This window comes from Pan troglodytes, chromosome 12 (genome assembly GCF_028858775.2).
Source record: "Pan troglodytes isolate AG18354 chromosome 12, NHGRI_mPanTro3-v2.0_pri, whole genome shotgun sequence".
Lineage (NCBI taxonomy): Eukaryota > Metazoa > Chordata > Mammalia > Primates > Hominidae > Pan > Pan troglodytes.
Window position 1 is genome coordinate 25,017,400 of NC_072410.2, and position 20,343 is coordinate 25,037,742.

Below are 20,343 nucleotides of genomic sequence, written 5' to 3' on the forward strand. Positions count from 1 at the left end.
TGCTGCTGATGGGCATCAGTCAACTTTAACTCGGCAAACACACACTTCCCCAGGAGCCAGGCTTAAGCACGAATGAGAAGCATTCCTGTGTAGACAAGTTTTTAGGACCTGTCTTTTCAAAGCACGGTCCAAGGAGCAGCAGGTTAGGAATACACACTCCCAGGCCCCCACCCAGCCCTGTGGAGTCCAAATATCCATTTAACAGGGTCCCCAGGGGGCTGACAGGCACATGAAAGTTTGCAAGCACTGATGTAGTGCACAGGGTGATGGGCTAAGTCACACCCTCAAAGCCACTGAACTGGAATCCAAAAAGTCCATAAATAGCAGGACATTTCTTTCAGGTGGACAGAGGAAGTCACAAGTAATGCTCCTGCAGCCACGCAGGAGTTCCGTCTCTGCCTAGCACCACACACTCAACTCAGAGAAAATCCCAAGCACCGCTCAGGATGGAAATGTTGGGAGAAGTCTAGGGAACCCACCGCGGCTATGGAAAGCCTCAGTCTCTTCCCAAAGGGTTTCAGGCCAGACTGGAATAATGACTTGACGGCAATTAAAATGTCAGCCTCATTCTGGTGCCCTTCCTAAAGCCAATGAACTCTTAGCCTGGTCATTCCCAACTCCTGCAGGAGCTTCATCCAGAGCAGAAATGTCCAGCTCCCTTGCCCTGTAGGGCAAGGAGGGGAGATGGGTGAGGTTTGCCCCAGCAGGCCCCATGCCCTGAGTGTCAAGGCCTTTGGCACCCAGGACCTTCCACTCTCTGATCTGTTTTCTAGATTAGAAAAGGGAGCAGGGCAGAAATTTCCTCTGGCTGATACAGTCTCACTTGTGCAGAAGCAACTCAGCATTATGACAGGCTGTTTGAGCCTTAGAGCACAGCGCTGTGCTTGGACTGGTGGTTCTACCCAGACACAGCCTCTGGCACAGGGGAAGCCGGAGTCCACTTGGAGGGTCACCAGACCAGGCAGCCTCCTGCAACCTGAGACACTCAGGACATGCCACTTGCAGCTGGAGAATAACTGCCCTCCAGCTGGGGCCCCACGGCCAAAGGTGCACCAAGACCAACCAGAAGCCATGGGGTGTCCAGGCAGGGAGTGGAGAAGGCAGGGGCACTACTCGTGATGGGTTACGCTTGCCTGCAAAGGCCCAGAGCGTGGACAGGAGGATACATCAATACCTCATCCTCTTCTGCAAGACCCACCTCCATGGCTGCATGGCCTCGTTAGGTAGCTGAACCACAGCTTCTCTCACAGGAAATTATTCCCTGGGCTCTAGCATGCCCCAGATGAGCTAATCAGAGAACAGCAAGAGAGGTGACTGGCCAGTTGCCTCTTCTCTTTCAACTAGCGAGGTCACAGGAGGGAGCCCCCTTCTGTACTTAGGGGCTCAGGAACCCAGAATGGGAGCCACATACCTGATGTTAAAAGATTTCAAAGTGCCCTAAGAGCAGCCACAGCAATGGGCCTTAGAGTCCCAAAGTCTTGTTAACAATGAAAATTTCTAGCCCTTCACAGATCTTGAAAATTAGAATCCCTGGGGCTGTGGCTATAAAATTTGCATCTCAATCAAGCTCTCTGGGCAGGTATTATGCAAAGTGATGGGAAAAATTCATATTCCCGGGCTCTCTCTATGACGTGGAATGAGCCGGCAAGGTGAAGCCTGGCCTCTGTATCATTAACAAGCTCCCCAGTGACTGTGATGAGCACCTACACTTAAGAACAAGATGCCATCTTACCCTGTTAGGAGGGCTATTATCAAAAAGAAAAAATGACAGATGCTGCTGAGGAGGCAGAGGAAAGGGAAGTCTTATAAATTGTTGGTGGGAATGTAAATTAGTACAGCCATTATAGGAAAGACTATGGAGATTTCTCAAAAAACTAAAAATAGAACCACCATACAATCCAACAATCCCACTACCAGGTATTTACCCAAAGAAAGAAAAGGAAGTCGGCATATCAAAGGGATATCTGCACCCTGTGTTTATTACAGCACTATTCACAATAGCCAAGATACGGAATCAACCTAAGTGTCCATCAATGGGTGAATGGATAAAGAAAGGTGGTATATACCTAATAAATACTACTCAGCCACAAAAAGAAGGAAATCCCGTCATTTGCAGCAACATGGATGGAACTGGAGGTCATTATATTACGGGAAATAAGCCAGGTATAAAAAGACAAATATCGCATGTTCTCACTCATGGGTAGGAGGTGGAAAAGTTGATCTCATGGAGATGAGAGTAGAATGATAAATACCAGTGGCTGGGAAAGGTGTGAGGATCGGGGGATAAAAACAGGTTGGTTAATGGGTACAAACGTACAGTGAGATAGAAGGAGTAGGTTCACACAGTGAGATAGAAGGAGTAGGTTCATACAGTGAGATAGAAGGAGTAGGTTCTAATGTTCCAATGCTAAAGTAGGGTGGCTATAGTTAACAACAGTGTATTTTATATTTCACAATAGCCAGAAGAGGGGACTTAAGATGTTCCCAACACATAGAAATGATAAATAAGGTGATGGACATCCTAAACCCCGACTTGATCATTCCACATGCTATGCATGCAACAGAATATCACATGGGCCTGTGGCGAAAAGAAAGAGAGATCAGATTGTTACTGCGTCTATGTAGAAAGAAGTAGACATAAGAGACTCCATTTTGTTCTGTACTAAGAAAAATTCTTCTGCCTTGAGATGTTGTTAATCTGTAACGCTACCCCCAACCCTGTGCTCCCTGAAACATGTGCTGTGTCCACTCAGGGTTACATGGATTAAGGGCTGTGCAAGATATGCTTTGTTAAACAGATGCTTGAAGGCAGCATGCTCGTTAAGAGTCATCATCACTCCCTAATCTCAAGTACCCAGGGACACAAACACTGCGGAAGGCTGCAGGGACCTCTGCCTAGGAAAGCCAGGTATTGTCCACGGTTTCTCCCCATGTGACAGTCTGAAATATGGCATTGTGGGAAGGGAAAGACCTGACCGTCCCCCAGCCCGACACCCGTAAAGGGTCTGTGCTGAGGAGGATTAGTAAAAGAGGAAGGAATACCTCTTTGCAGTTGAGATAAGAGGAAGGCTTCTGTCTCCTGCTTGTCCCTGGGCAATGGAATGTCTCCGCGTAAAGCCCGATTGTATATTCCATCTACTGAGATAGGGGAAAACCGCCTTAGGGCTGGAGGTGGGACAAGCTGGCAGCAATACTGCTCTTTAAGGCATTGAGATGTTTATGTATATGCACATCAAAAGCGCAGCACTTTTTTCTTTACCTTGTTTATGATGCAGATACATTTGTTCATGTGTTTACCTGCTGACCTTCTCTCCACTATTATCCTATTATCCTGCCACACCCGATAATGATCAATAAATACTAAGGGAACTCAGAGGCTGGTGCCGGTGTGGATCCTCGGTATGCTGAATGCCGGTCCCCTGGGACCCCTTTTTCTTTCTCTATACTTTGTGTCTCTTTCTTTTCCAAATCTCTCGTTCCACCTAACGAGAAACACCCACAGGTGTGGAGGGGCAACCCACGCCTTCATGGGCCCTATAAATATGTACAAATATGTATCAATTTAAAAATATTTAAAGAACAAGTGCTCTGGGAAGACGTTGTACCCATTTCAAGGAGAACTTAGGAAAGGATTTTATAATTCTCCTTGTAACCACAGAAGTAGCTGGTCTTTCTCCACAAGAGACCTAAACTTACACACACACACACACACACACACACACACAGACCCAGGGTGCAGGGGCATATGTTTTAAAATGCAGGTTTTATTACTATTCGGGTATTGTGAGGCCAATAGATAAGGAGCCTACTGCCATTGAAAAGATAATTTGTTACTCATGGTTCCCCTATGGACTGAATTGTGCTCCCCCAACTCCAAGCCAAAAAAAATTCCTATGTTGAAGCCCTAATTCCCAATGTGACTGTCTTTGGAGATAGAACAGGAGGTAATAAAGGTTAAATGAGGTCATAGGGCAGGGCCCTGATTCTATAGGATGAGTGACCTTATAGGAAGAGGAAGAGACACCAGTGAGTGCGCCCTCACTCTCTGTCTCTCTGTCTCTCTCTCTTTCTCCGTCTCTCTCCTCTCTCTCTCTTTCTCCGTCTCTCTCCTCTCTCTCTCTCTCCCCACACACACACACTCTCTCTCCTCTCTCTCTCCTCTCTCTCTCTCCTCCCTCTCTCTCTACACACACACACACACACACTCTCTCTCTCTCTCCTCTCTCTCTCTCTCACTCTCTCTCTCCACCATGTGAGAACAGAGTGAGAAGGCAGCTGCCTACAAGGCGGGGAGAGAGACCTCACCAGAAACCGAATTCTCCTTCACCTAGTACTTCCCAGCCTCTAGAACTGTAAGAAATAAATACTTGTTAAGCCACCCAGCCTGTGGCAATTTGTTATGGCAGCCCAAGCTGACTAGCCCAGTTCCCAGGAGGAGAGAGGGGCACAGCGTGCCTCGCAGGCCACACAGGGAAGCACCGGCTCAGCCGGGAGGCAGAGGGAGTGAGGGGAAAGGTAGGTGAGGACCTTTAGTGTGGATTCCAAGGGAAGGAACAGGAGAGGAAGGGTAAGCAGGCTATTTGAATAATTTCCCTGAGCTCTGGGGTGTAGGGGCTGTCCCGAGTTTTCTGGTGTGTGGCCCTGGAGTGATCAGGGTAGAGAACAGCGGTTCTAAGTGAGAGAGCCTGGATTGGCAGTGTGGGCTTTGGTTGGTTTGCATATGAAAGTGTGCCCCAGTGAGTAATTTGTTATCTCTAGGAATTGGCTAGCCCTGGGAGGGACAGGGTCTCCTGGACCAGCAAGGCACCAAGAGGTCAAAGCATAAGAATTGCAGAAAATAGAAAGTCATGATTAATACAAGACGGAGAAGAAAAGATGCAGAGAGACTAAATAATATACTGGAAAGAGGAGAACACAGCAACAGATTGGTTAAAGCCACGAAGAATGCAAGACCCACTGTTGATCCTGTGTGAGCAGGCAACCCACTTGCTGTCACTCAAGAGCACATTTTCTGCCTACCTGCTGTGGGTCTTGGCACTCAGATCCTTTAGAAAAGCTATAGTGCCTTCTCCTCTGGCATTGAAGGACACTGTGTAGACTGGACACGGGATCTCCAAGGCCCTCTGGAGGAGAAGCTCCTTGGATTCTTCAGGAACATCCCCCACCACAAAGTAGTAAATGGATTCAATCTGCAAAACAGTGGTGCCAACGGTTTATCTCCCTCACATGCCCTAGCTTGGTACTAGTCTCATCAGTAATACCCATTCTACAAAACGATCTCTTAGAAAAAATGGGCAGAAAGAATAGCAGCCCTGCCCAGGGTTTTCTGAGGACATCAGGGCCAGTCAGGAAGTGAGATATTCAAGGCTTGGTGCCAAGAAGGTCTGTCAACAGTGGCTATTGTCTTGGGTAAGGCACGAGAAGAATATGGTTGGCAGATTTGGAGAACTTCCTCTGGGCCACAAATATATCGCACAGGTTCGGAGTGGTTATTTTCAAGTCAAGCAATGAAGGAAGGACTGCACAGCCACTGCAGGCAGGGAGCTTATCTGCCATTTCCCGCGGCAGTGCCAGAATCCTACAATGCAAACTCATGCGTCCTCTGTCTAAGGCAGAACGTGGAAAGGAGGGCACATCCTCAGCTGGCTCCACCTCTGGGCTCACCTAAGCAGGGACTCACACGCCTGGGGCTGGGGTGAGGCTGTCCTGACTGTGCGTAGCTGGTCAGATGCCAGGTCCGCCTGCAGTGCCCTGCCTCTTGCCACCAAACCAGGCCATGAGAAGAATGGAAGAATAAGCAACTCCTGTGTCAGAACACACACCACACACACACACACACACACACAGCTTAAACCAGTGATTCTGGAAGATGCACACCTCCCCCAGTAAGCAGACAATCCCAAAGAAGTGCCAGCTGCTGAATTGAGAGACAGAGAACTCTCTATCTCAGGGCAGCCGCCCCTCCTGCCCTGCTGCAGCCCTGCCACCCTCGCTCCTCCCAGGACGGTGCATCCACAGTCCTCCCCACCCCTGCCACCCAGGAGCTCTGTCACCTCAGGCAACTGACCTAACTTCAGTGTCTTCCCTTGTTAAAAGGGAGATAATGCAGTTTATTATTCATGATGGCATTGAAACAGGATGACTTCCAACTATGTGTGCATTTCTATACATCTCAGAAAGTAAAAAACCCAAGGAGAGCCAGGAATCCGTATCCTCTCAACCTGCCCTATAAATGTCCCGATGGACTGTGTCCACACATAAATGGGGGAAGAAACCCCAGCAAATGCATTGTGTTAGAAGGTAAATAGATGTCACCATCCCTTTAGGATTCATGACCCTCTCCTTGCTCTATTTCCAAATCCCAATGAGCTGAAGATAGTCAACAAATGGCCTCACCTCAACGTATATCCCAGGCCTTAAATGCACCTGGCCGGGAGGGTGGGGGGCGGGAGTCCTCATGGTTGATTTCTAGTTGGTTGGGGTGCTCTGCCTGCAGCAGATGGAGCAGACTGTGCCAAGGAGGTGGAAGGGATGGGGGTGGGACGCAGTGGGTGGGGCCCAGACTGGGACTTAGGAGAAGGACAGAGTGGGAGCTGAGATCAGGCCACTTGAGGAACATCCCTCCACCAACGAGGCACAGAAAGCCCTGGCCCCTCCCAGGCCTCTTTCTCTCAGGCCTTTCAACGCCAGCTCCTGATTCTAAAAAGTACCGATCGAGCAGTAAAAGACTGAGGAATATTGTAAATTTCTTCAAGTCAGTAAACTGGAAGCGAGAAAAACCCTGAAAGAAGGAAGAAACCATCTTCTCCAGATTCCTTGTAGCCAGCCAATACTGCTCTTCCAGCAGATGCGTTCTGTTTCACTCTTCTCCTGGTCTGATGCATGATCTTGTGGGAGACGCATTTAAACGGCTTCCACTTAGCAGGCCTATTATTTATCTGAGTTTTCCAGCCACGGCAGTGCCCAAGTTTAGCATGGGGACAGGTTCATCCTGTTGCAAGGATCTAAGTGACACATGGCCTGAGACAGGGGAGCAGACACAGAGTATTTTCTAGGGTTGGTCAGATGAAGAGGGAGGTGAGGACACACATCTCGAGGTGGTCTGTCAGCCGCTCCTGACACCACACACATCCAATGCACGTCATGTAAACGCAGCTTCTTTGCTCTGGCACTAATCCCAAAACCTGAAGTTCTTGTGCAGAAATGTTTTTCCCTTGAGATTTCATCAAACTGAAAATTGCTGTGAGTCAGGATTTATTTTCCTTTACTAAGGTTATGACATTATTCACTATTCATTAAGTTCATTACTCGGCTTCTTAATCACATACATTTTCAGTCAACTCCCTGTGCTACGCTACAGATTTCCTGGGACATGCTTTACATTGAGACCACCTATCCCCCCGACTCTCCTGTACACGGTCTTTCTGCCTCTCCTTTCTGCTCACGTGATGACACTTAGAAAAACAGAAAGGTGGCCGGGAGCAGTGGCTCATACCTGTAATCCCAGCACTTTGGGAGGCTGAGGCGGGCAGATCACGAGGTCGGGAGATCGAGACCATCCTGGCTAACACAGTGAAACCCTGTCTCTACTAAAAATACAGAAAAATTAGCCAGATGTGGTGGCAGGCGCCTGTAGTCCCAGCTACTGGGGAGGCTGAGGCAGGAGAATGGCGTGAACCCGGGAGGCGGAGCTTGCAGTGAGCCGAATCGTGCCACTGCACTCCAGCCTGGGCGACAGAGCGAGACTCGGTTTCAAAAAAAAAAAGAAAAGAAAAACAGAAAGGAGGATAAATATGCTACCTATTCCTGTCTGCCATCAAACTGGCAAAATGCCTCTTAAAGCAAAATGGCTTTAATACTGTTGGCTATTTGGGATGATAAACTAAAATGAATTATCTCACTCAATACAACAGTCCTGTGGAGCATGAATTATTACCATGCCCAGTTTACAGATGAAGAAACTGAGGCTTGGAAAGGAAAACTGAGTTGGCCTTGAAGCTGGTAAGCCTAGGCTGCCTGGCCCCACAAGCCCTGCCCTTGCTGTCCACGGCTACGCTGTGCTATTTGTGGCAAGGCTGGTCACCTGTTAGAGATGAATGTGAGCCCCAGAATTCTGAAAGTAAGAGCAAGAAATAGAAGGTGGCCCCAGACAGGCACTTTTTTCACTTCTGTGGTTACCCCACCATCCAAGGGTTCAGGCTCCTACCCCAGATACCAACATCACTGACCAAAAGTTGGGACCAGGAGATTGTTTGGCTTAAAGGAGTTATCCTCATGGGAATCTGCTCCCTTAACCAGTGTCTTTGAGCTCCTTGAAGGCAAAGTCCAGTCCTGAGGCTCAGTAGCAGCCTTCAGTCCAGGAGTAGCTTCCTCACCGACCACATTTCCCTAAATGCTGATTTGCACCGAATTTGATAAAATACGTGAGTTCCATTCAGCTCCTTTAGAGTGAGTAAAAAGCTCTTGCCACTTCATACGACATCAAGTAGGGAGGAGCCTTTATGTTTTCACTTGAAATTCCTTATTCTATCTGGGCCATTCATTCTGCAGCTTCACACAGTAACATGCATTCTGCCCCGCCAAAGAGTCCTTGACATCTTCCTAGCTGCAGCTTTTGGGGGAAGAAAGAAACAGGTTAGGAGTGTGTGCTTCTACTCTGACTGCCCTCTGCTCCAGTGGCCAGAGCCTGTGCTCTCATCCCCTAGGCTTCCAGGTATAAAAATCCTCACTCTTCAAAGAGCAAAAAGAAAGTCAACCAGAACAGCAGCGAAAGATCCAGCAAAATTCTGTCTTGTTCTGTCTTGTTCTGTTCAAAAGTGTACACCTTTGAACACTGCAACATTTCTGGCCAACTCCAGTCCTTGGATCTGACCTCCAAATCCTCCCTGTACCTGTGGGAACCCTCTGCTGTCTCAGCCCATTTCATCTGATTCCCTCCATGGTAGTGACTGTCCCCATGGTATTGATCTAGTTCACCTCTCAGATCCCTCCTAGGATCCTTGACCACCACTGACTTTCTGGCCTCCCAGGTTTCAGGGTCTCTGTCCCCACCTGCCATCCCCACCAGGGTCCTACAAGACTCAGCAAATTCACCTGTTCAATCCCACACAGACCATCTCACTTCAAGTCACAAAACCCAAATCTATGCCATAGCTTGGAAATGGGACCCACATCTTCCCCTCAAACACAAGAATATGAAAATTATTTCCTTTCCAACCTTTCACTGTTCAACAAGCATTTATAGAGCCCTTGTTAGGCATCAGAGACACAAAAAAGAAAAGATCTGATGCCTGCCTGAACCACTAAAAGGAAATAAATGAACTGCCAGGGTCATGGATTAATGTGGCCAGGACTTTGGCTTTCAGTCCAGCAGTGAAGGTTCTTTATGAAATCATGTGGGTCTGTCTTTAATCCACTCACTTGGTCTCCCAGGAAATATGATTAAAAGAAACCAAAAACTAAACAGATGTGTGCCAGCAGGTGGATAGAAGAGAGGCTAAGAACAGAATCAGAAATGCAGGTATCTTCTGGGTAGGTGGCCTTGTCCTGGCAGAGAAGCAAAACCCCTTGGTCTTCTTAGGCAGCTTAGAACCAGGGCTCTGGGTAAACAGCCTTCCCTTTCATCCTGTACACCACCCTTCCTCGTGAGGCCTGGGAAGCTACTAACTTCCAAAGATGCATGTCCTGGACCAGGGCTACTGAAGAGCAGAAACTCTGTGCCGGTCCACACACCTGGTGTCTGAGGATGTCAACCCCCTCAACCACCAAACATGTCCCCAGGACCCCACGTGCTGCCCTCCCAGTGAGCCAGGTTCCTTTTCATGAGACACAACAGTAATTCATCTATCAATCATGCTCTTTCAGTGCTATGTGTCGAGCCAGGATTTCAACAGACCTCCCACTCTGCACGTGCTCTTCTTAGACCTCAAGGCTCTCTCTCGTTGCTTCCTGTTTCAGTCTTCCTGGCCCGCGGTGGTTACAAAGCCTGTGCCTGGAGGGGGCCAGGAGCCTCTCTGGGAATCTTCCTTCTCCATGACCAAGCACGTGGTTCAGCCCTACTCCTCATGTGGGCTTGGTATAGAAACGGGACTTGCATGTTAATTTGTGGGCACAAGACAATGCCCACTTTCCTGGCTCCTCTCAGCACCCGCTCATGGAGGGAGATGCTAACTTGCAGCACGCTGTCATCAGTAGGAACAGTCTAGGTGTTTATATTTGCTGCTCAAAAAATTCTTTAAGCCTTCCATCTTTTCTGTTCAGAGCAAACTGCAGCCATCTGGATGAATTCAGAACTCGCTGGGATGGGCATGACAGGTGTGGAGCAGAGAAGCAGGACTTATGGGAACCCACTCCCCCCTGCCACACACACATGTGTTTTTTAACTCCTCATAAAACATAGGACACAGCATTTTTATATGCAAGGCAGTTGCATTTGCTAGAATTTTCCTTGAGACCACCCCCAGATCAAGGCTGTGGGCAGAGGGGCACAGCAGTCTGTGCAGGGCTTGCATGTGCTGCTCCACAGTCTCTTCTCAAAAGCTTTCAGGCTGCATTTGATGATCAGTGCCTGGAAGCTTCTTTCTTGATTCCTTTTCTTCCATAGGACTTCCCTGGAACTTACTGAATTGTTCCTTACTTCCTGGAATAGGAATGAACCCTGGAGAAAGGAGAGGCACGAACCAGAAGGAGTGAAACAGAAAGACAGGGTCACTGGGGGATCCTGCAGTCAGGTCAGGGGGCCACAGGCAGCTGTGACCACAATAGCCAGGTTCATAGACAAAGAGAACAGCTGTGTGCACAGGCTCATGCACACACACCCTGAGCCTGGGAATGTTCCATTTTTTTGAATGCTTATTAAGGTGTCCAGACACTTGAAATTTTACAGATGTTAAAACAAACTCAAAGGACCAAGGAACAAACTAGCTTGTATCTGGTTCTTCTTTAATGGAAAACATTTGTTCCTTTGGCCTTGGAAGGAAAAGCAATGTGTTTCCAATTACAAACCATTGCCCTCAGTATTGATAAACACAGGCCGGTGACCACTGGGGGCTATCTTTCAAGATGCCAACACGTGGCTTCTTTCTCCAACAATGGACTTCTTGATGCAGCTGGGTAAAGTCTGAAACCTACAGAAACCCCAGACTTCCAGAGTGGAGGAAGCACATAATTGTTAAGTAACTGTATCCAAAGGCAAGCAGACCTTCCCACAGGGAGTCCAGGCTGGCCAAAGGACCCCGCCTGCCCAGAGTGTGTCTCCACTGGCTTACCACTGCCCCAACACTCCCATCACTAGAGTCACTCCCAGAAACAGAGACCCTGTGGCTCAAAGAGACATAACACACCACCATCTAATCACTTCTTCCAGGTAAAGCTTTATTTCCAAAAATGTCCCTATCAAAATTCATGTCAATACATTGACATCCAAAAATGGATGGAGTCATCAGCTTGCGCGTACTTCACCTTGGAAAGTGTGTGACAGATGACAGATCCATCTGTGAAGAAGAGTAACTAGGAAAGATTCAGAATATGGATGCTGGGAAAACCTTATTTCCTCATCCTCAGGGTTCTATGAGGAGTCTTCCAATCTCTCTCTCCTCCCCATAAGAGATAGACTGACTGATCTAATTGGTAGGAGAGCAAGAGTGAAGTTAATATGGCAAAGATGCACAACTATGGCCTCACTCCTGTCCTTTCTCGGTGCTCGGTGGGTGTGAGTCGCACTCGGCTCTCCCGACACTGGCTAAACAAGGGTCTACCCTGCATCCCCAGTCACCCCACAGAGGGAGCCTAGCCAGGTTCAGGGGACGGGTATTCAGGGGCCTCATTTGGGTTGTTCCAGCTATGCCATCACCATCAGTGCCCGATGGGATCTCTGTCGGATCCTGCTGGGAGGGGCCCAAGATCAGTTGAAGGGCCGTGTAAAGTCACTGAGTGTGAAGAGTTAAGCTGGAAGCCACCTCCATGGCCTGGGGCCAGCCATGAACACCCACTTACAGTCTTGTCTCTCCCGGCTTCCAGCAGAGCATCCAGGCGGCCAGCCTCGCTCACAGTCAGCTCAACCGTCAGTTTCTCAACCCAACTGATGGCAGTAGCTATGGACTGTTCGGTCACAGGAGTAGCATTTTCCTGCCACTTCACAGGCTCTTGAGAAACCCTGAAAAGGATCACATGGAGTGGTCACTGGGCAGTGATCAATGCTACTGGGATGCCAACCCTCCGTCTCACAGCCATGAGCAGCAAGCTGCCAACATCCATCTCTAGAGCTGAAAAAGAAAGAAATCATAGCTCCCAGCCCTCTGATGTTACCAACAAAACCAGCAAGCTGTTTAAGACAGGTTCCCAAAGCACCACTATCTTCTATAAGCTGTGCTGACTAGGAAAAACAATGTTTACATGAGAAACAGAAAGGTAATCACTAATAATGAGTCCTTTAAAACATTAAGAGAAGTTATTTTTTATAAACAAGCAAGTTTATATGTAACTGGCTTCACTTAATAGTAAATTTATAATAATTCACAGTATTAAGGTTTGCAAATCACCAGCAATTCTATTGCTCTAAAATTTTATTTCTAATTCTTTCATGACATTGTTTTCATTGTCCTGAAAGATTCCCATAGGTTGCCTTCTTTTGGATTAATACTGGTATTGTTTTGAGTTCAACAGAGTATTAGTTTTTAAATCCTGAGAAAATTTGGTTCAACCATTTAGTTTGGGCTTATAAATGACTGGTAGAACTCCCAATTCCAAAAAAAGAAGAGCCATTTGAATTATCTCAATTTATTTGCACTTGATAATTGCAAATAAACTGGCCCGATTGCCCCCATGGCCTGCCACCAGAAGCAGGGCTGGCTCACACTCGTGTCTGCTGTGTGCTTCCTGGGTAGAGAATCTGGCTGAGTGGCATCTGTGTTGTACAGAGGTTTCCAAGAAAGCAAAAGCTTTGCAGACTTAAGCACTTGATTCCTTCAGTAATACACCTGTGACAGAAATAGGAATCTAGATAGAACATAATTAGGCATTGTCCCCAAAGATGTCCTCTATTTAGCTGAAAGTATTTGATTAAAAACAGAAAAACTGAATGAGGTAGATCCTTCCCCAACCGTTATCCAGATGTTTTTTGTCAGGGAGGTGCAATAACTTTTCCAGATGAGAAGTTAATGCTAAGGTCCAAATTCTCTTGAATCCAAGAATCCATAAATAATTGGTTGTGAAAACTCTGAAATATGGGAAATTCTATAAAGCCAGCCACCTGTTGTTCTGGTGAAAGGGGTCAACTTATAGGGGAGGTCAACTTGAGTTGCAACTTCAGTCTGGAAAATCAGTGAAATTAGTGACATTTGAATTCATTACCCAAGTTAAAAGCTAAAATGAATGAAGAGATTTATGGCCTTAAATATATATTTGCCATAACTCATATTCTTATATTTTAACCTTCCCATGCACTGAAGAAATGCATGTTTCTAAATCTCTTTTAATGTGAAAGCTAAGACACCCTGTGCAAAGCAGATAAAAGTTCCTAAGATTTATTCACTGTGGGATTGCTGCTGAAATTACATCTTCTAGGAAAGTATAAGATAATGCCTCTTCCCTCACCAGAGAGCTAACTGTGTCAGCTGTGCTACTTAATTCCAAATATGTACAAATTACTATGAACTTTGACTAAAATACTCCCTTCCTATGGGAACTCACCGTATGATATTGAACTTGGTTATGTGAGCCACCTGCTCCTGGAGAACCATTGTTAGAGCCTCTCGGCACAGATCAAGCTCCCCCTCCAGAATGCCGCCAAAATCCAGCACTATGGTGACGCACTGTTCCAAGATGACACCAAAAATCTGCCGGCTCTTGCTGGTGAGCCAGTCCATTCGCTGTTTGTAGCTCTCCACAGCTTGTGTTAAATGTTCCACAAACTGATAAATCAGTTCTGATTTAGCTGTCAGCTTAATGAAAATAAAAGACAAAAACAATAAAACAACACCAAAATAAGTCATTTGAACCACAGTGCTGCCGCCGAGAACTGTGCACTCATAACAGTGTTGTCACTGACCCTCCAAACACTACAGAATCCAGGAGAAAAGGTTCCAGTCTTTCAACAGAAAAACGCTTGGATTCTCCACAGAAGAAAAGATGATAATATGATCTATTCAAAATACAGCAGTCCTTAAAAAATATCTTTCCAGATTATGTTTTATCTTTATAGTTACAGATTATCTTTATCAGAAAAAGCCCAGGGTACTCTTAAGAAATTAGGTAGGAGAAAAGACCAACAAAGGCAGATGGAAAATAATGTCTCACTAAAACGTTTTCCTAAATATAACATTCCAAAAATATTTCTGAAAATGCTACTGAACATGCCAGCACACCTTCCTGGCTTCCTCTAAAGGATGCCATCCCAGCTACACATCCTTCTGCTCATGACTTTTGTCCTCATGCCCTCCTCTCTCGGGTGAAGCTCTCCTGCACCTGGACCACCTGATCACTCACTGCTGCTACCAGCAGCCCTTGAGCTGCCCCCAAATGGTGACAGAGACTTGCAGGAAGTTTCTTGTATGTACAAATAAACCATCCTTCACATAGATCAGACACACTGTGCAAGGCCTTTCAAGAGGTAGAGAGGCAATAGAAGACATAGACAAGGAACAAGAAAAAATTGTGCCCTATTCTGTGACAAAGCACATTTTATTTTATTTTATTTTATTTTATTTTATTTTAGCAGTTGCAAGATTTAATAGAGTGAAAACAGAGCTCCCATACAAAGGGAGGGGACCCAAAGAGGGTAGCCGTTGCTGGCTCAAATGCCTGGGTTTATATCCTGATCACTGTCCCTCCCGCTGTGTTCTCAGGCAATAGATGATTGGCTATTTCCTTACCTCCTGTTTTTGCCTAATTAGCTTTTTAGTGAGCTCTCTTTACTATCTGATTGGCCCGGTGTGAGCTAAGTTGCAAGCCTCGTGTTTAAAGGTGGATGCGGTCACCTTCCCAGCTAGGCTTAGGGATTCTTAGAGCACATTTTAAAAGAAGATACGGTACTTTATCTTGGAAAATGTGCTTTCAGACCACATCACCTCATTCCACATTTTTGTGGCTTGGCTCAGGCTCCTTCCTTCCCTGTCCCATGTGTATGTCAACCTCATTCCTCAAGCTCCAGCATCACTTCTTGGAGGCTTCTCATGGCCCCTTAAGACAGAATTACCAGCTCCTTCACCAGCATCCACAGCTACTGCTACAACACAGAAGCCAGGGTGGGCACATCACAGGGAATGTGGAGGTGGATTTTAAAGGTAAAGGGACAGGTGTTTTTAAAAGTTTGGCATTGATTTTAATGTGGTTCAGATAAAAAATATACTTAGCACATCAAACTGAAGATTCCACAGATAGTATTGCTTAGGACCAGGCTTAGTTTAAAAAGGAATTTAAGCTGGACCTGGCATGATGGCTCATGCCTGTAATCCCAGGACTCTGAGAGGCCAAGGTGAGTGAATCACCTGAGGTCAGGAGTTCGAGACCAGCCTGGCCAACATGGTGAAACCCCATCTCTACTAAAAATACAAAAAGTAGCTGGATACGGTGGCGCACACCTGTAGCTACTTGGGAGGCCGAGGCTGGAGAATCGCTTGAACGCAGGAGGCGGAGTGAGCTGAGATGGCACCACTGCACTCCAGCCTGGGTGACAGAGTGAAACTCCATCAAAAAAAAAAAAAAAAAAAGGTAATTTAAGCTTTGGAAAAAGTAAGTAGTGGGTGCATCTTTAAGCTGAAGGCAACCCACCACCCCCATCATGGAGGTTTCTCCAAGGGCTGAATGGCCTGGCTGTCCCTCTTACAGTATCCCTCCAGGCTCTCTGCTGTTTCCTGGGCAGCCCCAACACCCCACCAGGGTATTTTCACCCATGGCCCCCCTGCTGCCCCACCAGAGCATTGCCAGCAGCCCCTAATGGAAGGCTTTTGCCAGCAGCCTGGTAGCACATTGGCTGCCCCAGCGCAGCCAGTGTTCGACCTCAAGGGGCCAGAGGACAAAGCCACAGCCCAGTCCTAGGCCCCAGGGTTACAGCATGCAGCCCAGGAATGCTGAGCTGAGCGTTGGCCCTCTGAAAGCATCCAGAAACTAAGCCAATCAGCTATACCCAACTCACACCACAGTCAAATCCTCAAGGGAAATAAAGAACATAAAAACAAAAAGGCCCATCCAAAGGATGGCAACTTAAAAGGATGAAGAAACATCAGCCTTCACAGGTGAGAAAGAACCAGTGCAAGAATTCCGTAAACTCTCAGTCCAGAGTGTCCTCTTACCTCCAAGCAATCACACTAGCTCCTCAGCAGTGGTTCTTAACCAGACTGAAATGGCTGAAATGACACTGAATTGAGGATCTGGATGTCAAGAAAGCTCATAAAGATACAGGAGAAGGTGGAAACCCAATCCAAGGAAAATGGTAAAATAATCCAAGAATTGGATGATATAGCCATATTAAGAAAGAACCAAACTGAACTTTTGGAATTGAACAATTCACTACAGAAATATTATAATACCATCAGAATCATTAACAACAAAATAGACCAAGCTGAGGAAAGAACTTCAAAGTTGAAGAATCACTCCTTTGAATCAATGTAGGCAGACAAAAATAAAGAAAAAGGGGCAGGCATGATGCCTTACACATGTAATCTGAGGCATGAGGTTGAGGCCAAGGCAGGTGGGAGCCCAGGCAGGCGGATTGCTTGAGCTTAGGAGTTCAAGACCAACCTGGGCAACATGGCGAGACCCCGTCTGCAAAAAATACAAAAATTAGCTGGGTGTGATGGCACACGCCTGTGGTCCCAGCTACTTGGAGGGCTGAGGTGGGAGGATCGCTCAGACCCGGGAGGTCAAGGCTGCAGTGAGCCATGAACACACCACTGCACTCCAGACTGGGTGATAGAACAAGAAAGTGTCTCAAAAGAAAAAGAGAATTTAAAAAAATGAACAAAACCTCTGAGACGCATAGGATTATGTAAAGAGACCAAACCCATGACTCATTGGCATTCCTGAAAGAGAAGGAGAGTAAACAACTGGAAGACATATTTGAGGATAGGGTCTACAGAAATTTTCTCAAAAAAAAAAATTTACCAATAAAAGTAATTTAAATTTTCTAAATATTAGGAAACAGTAGTCCAGGTGGTACATGCATGTACATAGACATGAACAAATATCCATAAATGGACGTGATGGGACATGTGTCTCCAGCAGACTTTGAGCTCCATGTGGTTGGCCAGGGTCTGCACAGGGCCTGGCATGTAGGAGACGTGAGACTCAGGTGCTGAATTGCTGGGAGTAAAGGCCTCTGGTGGTGCTCATTCTCCTATCTGCAAATGCTGCCCCTATTCCTAATGCTTCTCTCAGATAATGGCAGTTTGCTCTTGGCTTTCAGATCATCTCTGTCATATTTTTTTTTCCTTTATTTTCAAAGCAAAACGAAGTGGTAATGTGCAAAGGTTTTCATCTCTCATCAAGAGTTTTCTGCACTAATTTCTAATGGATCAAAAACTTCCTTCCTTGGCCATGATTTTCATCACCCTATCAATGCCAAAAGAAAACCCCCAGCCTAATAAGGGCTTGGCTCAGCTGCATCCCTGCCAAGCAGCACAAGTCTCTCCCCACACTGCACTCCCCGATGTGATGTCAGCACCATGTCACAGGACTGCGCATTGAGGGAACTCTGACTTACATTGTATACTCTGCCATCTTCTGCTCTGTAGAGCTGTGGAAACAGACCATCAGCATACCGAGAAGCCACAGGTCTCCCCAGAGACGCCACATAATCTGCATTTTTATAAAGAAAAACAATCAAAACAGTAGTACATAAGTGAACCTTCCTATTTTTATTTTGAAATGTTTTTCTCTGACACCATTCAAATTATATCTTGTGCCATCAATAATTTGTGATGCTTTCTATTCTGTTCTAAATCATGAAGTATTTCTAGGTGCTGTGATAAATGTAACTGTCTACAGCATTGTAATATTTTTCTTCATTATACTTTAAGTTCTCAGGTACATGTGCACAATGTGCAGGTTTGTTACATATGTATACATGTGACATGTTGGTTTGCTGCAACCATCAACTCATCATTTACATTAGGTATTTCTCCTAATGCTATCCCTCCCGCCTTCCCCCACCCCACGACAGGCCCTGGTGTGTGATGTTCCCCATCCTGTGTCCAAGTGTTCTCATTGTTCAATTCCCACCTATGAGCGAGAACGGCATTGTAATCTTTTAATGCATGAATAAACAGGAAGAATAGAATTTGTGTCCTAGTTTCCTTGTACTTTGGTCCAGAGTAATTACAACAGAGGTTAAAAAAAAAAAGCAACATAGGAAGTTATTCGTGACTTGGACTTGGTTTTCAGGGTTTTTAAAATTTCACTTAGATATTTCAACTGTACTCTCAACTGGAGGGTCATAATTAAATCACTGAAATAAAGCCAGCCGGTCACAGATTCAGAATTGCCATACAGAATGTCAGAACTACAAGATTTTCTCCTTATCAGATTATATGCTCAGCTATTCAAATATCTGTTGCATAAACCCTTATTGGGTGCCTACTATGTACTAGGCATGCTTACAGGATAGGAATACAATTGTTACCTACAACATAGTCCTACTCCTTCTTGTTACCTACAACATAGTCCTACTCCTTCATGGAACTCTCAGAAGCCTATGGAGAGGATTCAACGACTAGCTAGGATTTGGCAGGACAGAAGATGAGGTAAGGCTTCACAGAGATGTTTTTTATCTGATGATTATTTTATTGTAATTTTAATTATTATTTTTAAGTCCCAAAGGTGGGAGACAGAATGGTGGTACTTGTGGTGCTGGTACTTCCTTCCCTCTGCCTTACTAGGAAGGCAGGATAACAGCCTCCTCTGGAGAGCTAAAAAGAGCAAGGCTGAATTTTATAGACACCCTGGCCAGGCTTGCTCCCCAATCACAAGGGGTGATTTCAAGTCTTGAAGTGCAACTTTCACAATAGTAAAGAGTAAAGAATGGATACTTGAATTCCATCAGCAATAATCTCACTCAATAGACCACTCCAGCTCTAAAATTTGTGTTTCCAAGATTTCACCTTCTTAGCTGACATTGATGAAGTGACTAAATATCACTAGCAGCATTCTCTGTTTACGTAAGACATTTATCTGGAGTTGGGACAGGAAGCTGTTTTTTGAGGCTTGAAGGAAATAAGACTATGGAAGGCTTCATAAGCTGTATTGGGAATTGAAATGTAAGGCATTGTGAGTTCTGCATCCAGTAACAGTGGAGTAGATTGTATTAGCTAACCTTCACACAGAAAAAATATGATAAATTCTGGACGAAATATAAAAAGAGCTATTTGTAGGCATTAGACAGCAATCTAGAAGATGCAGAAACTGGAATGGCATCCATCCTAAAAAGGAGGACATTTGTTATTTGTATGTATTTAGCAGGAAAGAGAGAGTTTGGAGTTTGAGTCCAGCCAACTTAACTGCCTACTAGAATGAAAATCAGTTCTCCATCTATCAACTGGTAAATGGATAAGAAAATCGTAGTACAGCCATACAATGGAATACATATGGTCGCAGAAAGGAATAAAGTATTGGTGCTGGTTACAACATGGATGAACCTTAAAAACATTAAGCTAAGTAAAAGAAGCCAGTCACAAAAGACCCCATATTATAAATTCTATTTCAATGAAATGCTCAAAGCAAGCAAATCTATAGAGAAAGTTTAGGGGTAGGAAAGTGTAGAGCTAAGCAGTACAGAGTTTCTTTTTGAGGTGATAAAAACATTCTAAATAGTTGCACATATCTGTGAATATACTAAAACCATTGAATTGTAGGTAGGTACATTATAGCTCAATAAAGCTGTTATAAATAATATATAGTATCAATTTTTATAAGAATAAAAATCACTTCTCCTAGAAGAAGGATTATACAGTTGAACCTTGAATAACATGATTTCGAACTGCATGGGTCTACTTATATGCAGATTTTTTTTCAACCAAATGTGGATAAAAATACAGTATCAGTGGAATGTGAAACTCACTCATACAGAGGGCCAACTTTTCATATATGTGGGTTCTGAAGAGACAACTGCAGGAACTGAGTATGCATGGATTTGGTATACACAGGGGGTCCTGGAAACAATCGTTTGCATATACCAAAGGAAAACTATACAACCCAAAGTCTCTACAACCATTCACATTGTCCAGCATAGAACAAAAAATTATCAGATACATAAACAAAGAGAAAAATGTGACCAATAGTCAAAAGAAAAAGCAATCAATAAAACCTACCCTGAAATGGACCAGATGTTGAAATTAGAAGAAAAAGGCCTCA

The 20,343-nt window shown here is 45.4% G+C and overlaps 1 protein-coding gene across 14 annotated transcripts in view; it reads right to left on the minus strand.

Annotated features, from left to right (window-relative positions):
* Window positions 1-20,343, minus strand: part of VWA3B (von Willebrand factor A domain containing 3B) — a 225,676-nt gene that overhangs the window by 179,399 nt on the left and 25,934 nt on the right. For 11 of the 14 annotated variants that reach the window (XR_008546486.2, XR_008546484.2, XR_008546485.2 and 8 more), the window contains exons 3-6: window positions 17,699-17,793; window positions 13,690-13,940; window positions 11,995-12,154; window positions 5,020-5,189 (exon numbers count right to left, since the gene is read on the minus strand). Coding sequence is in view for 8 of the 14 variants with exons in the window: in XM_054678679.2 (XP_054534654.1) it covers window positions 5,020-5,189; window positions 11,995-12,154; window positions 13,690-13,940; window positions 17,699-17,793 (676 nt within the window). In the remaining 6 variants the exon portion in view is untranslated. The remainder of the gene's footprint in view (window positions 1-5,019; window positions 5,190-11,994; window positions 12,155-13,689; window positions 13,941-17,698; window positions 17,794-20,343) is intronic. The other 3 variants (XR_010149070.1, XM_063788980.1, XR_010149071.1) reach the window with 2 other exon arrangements.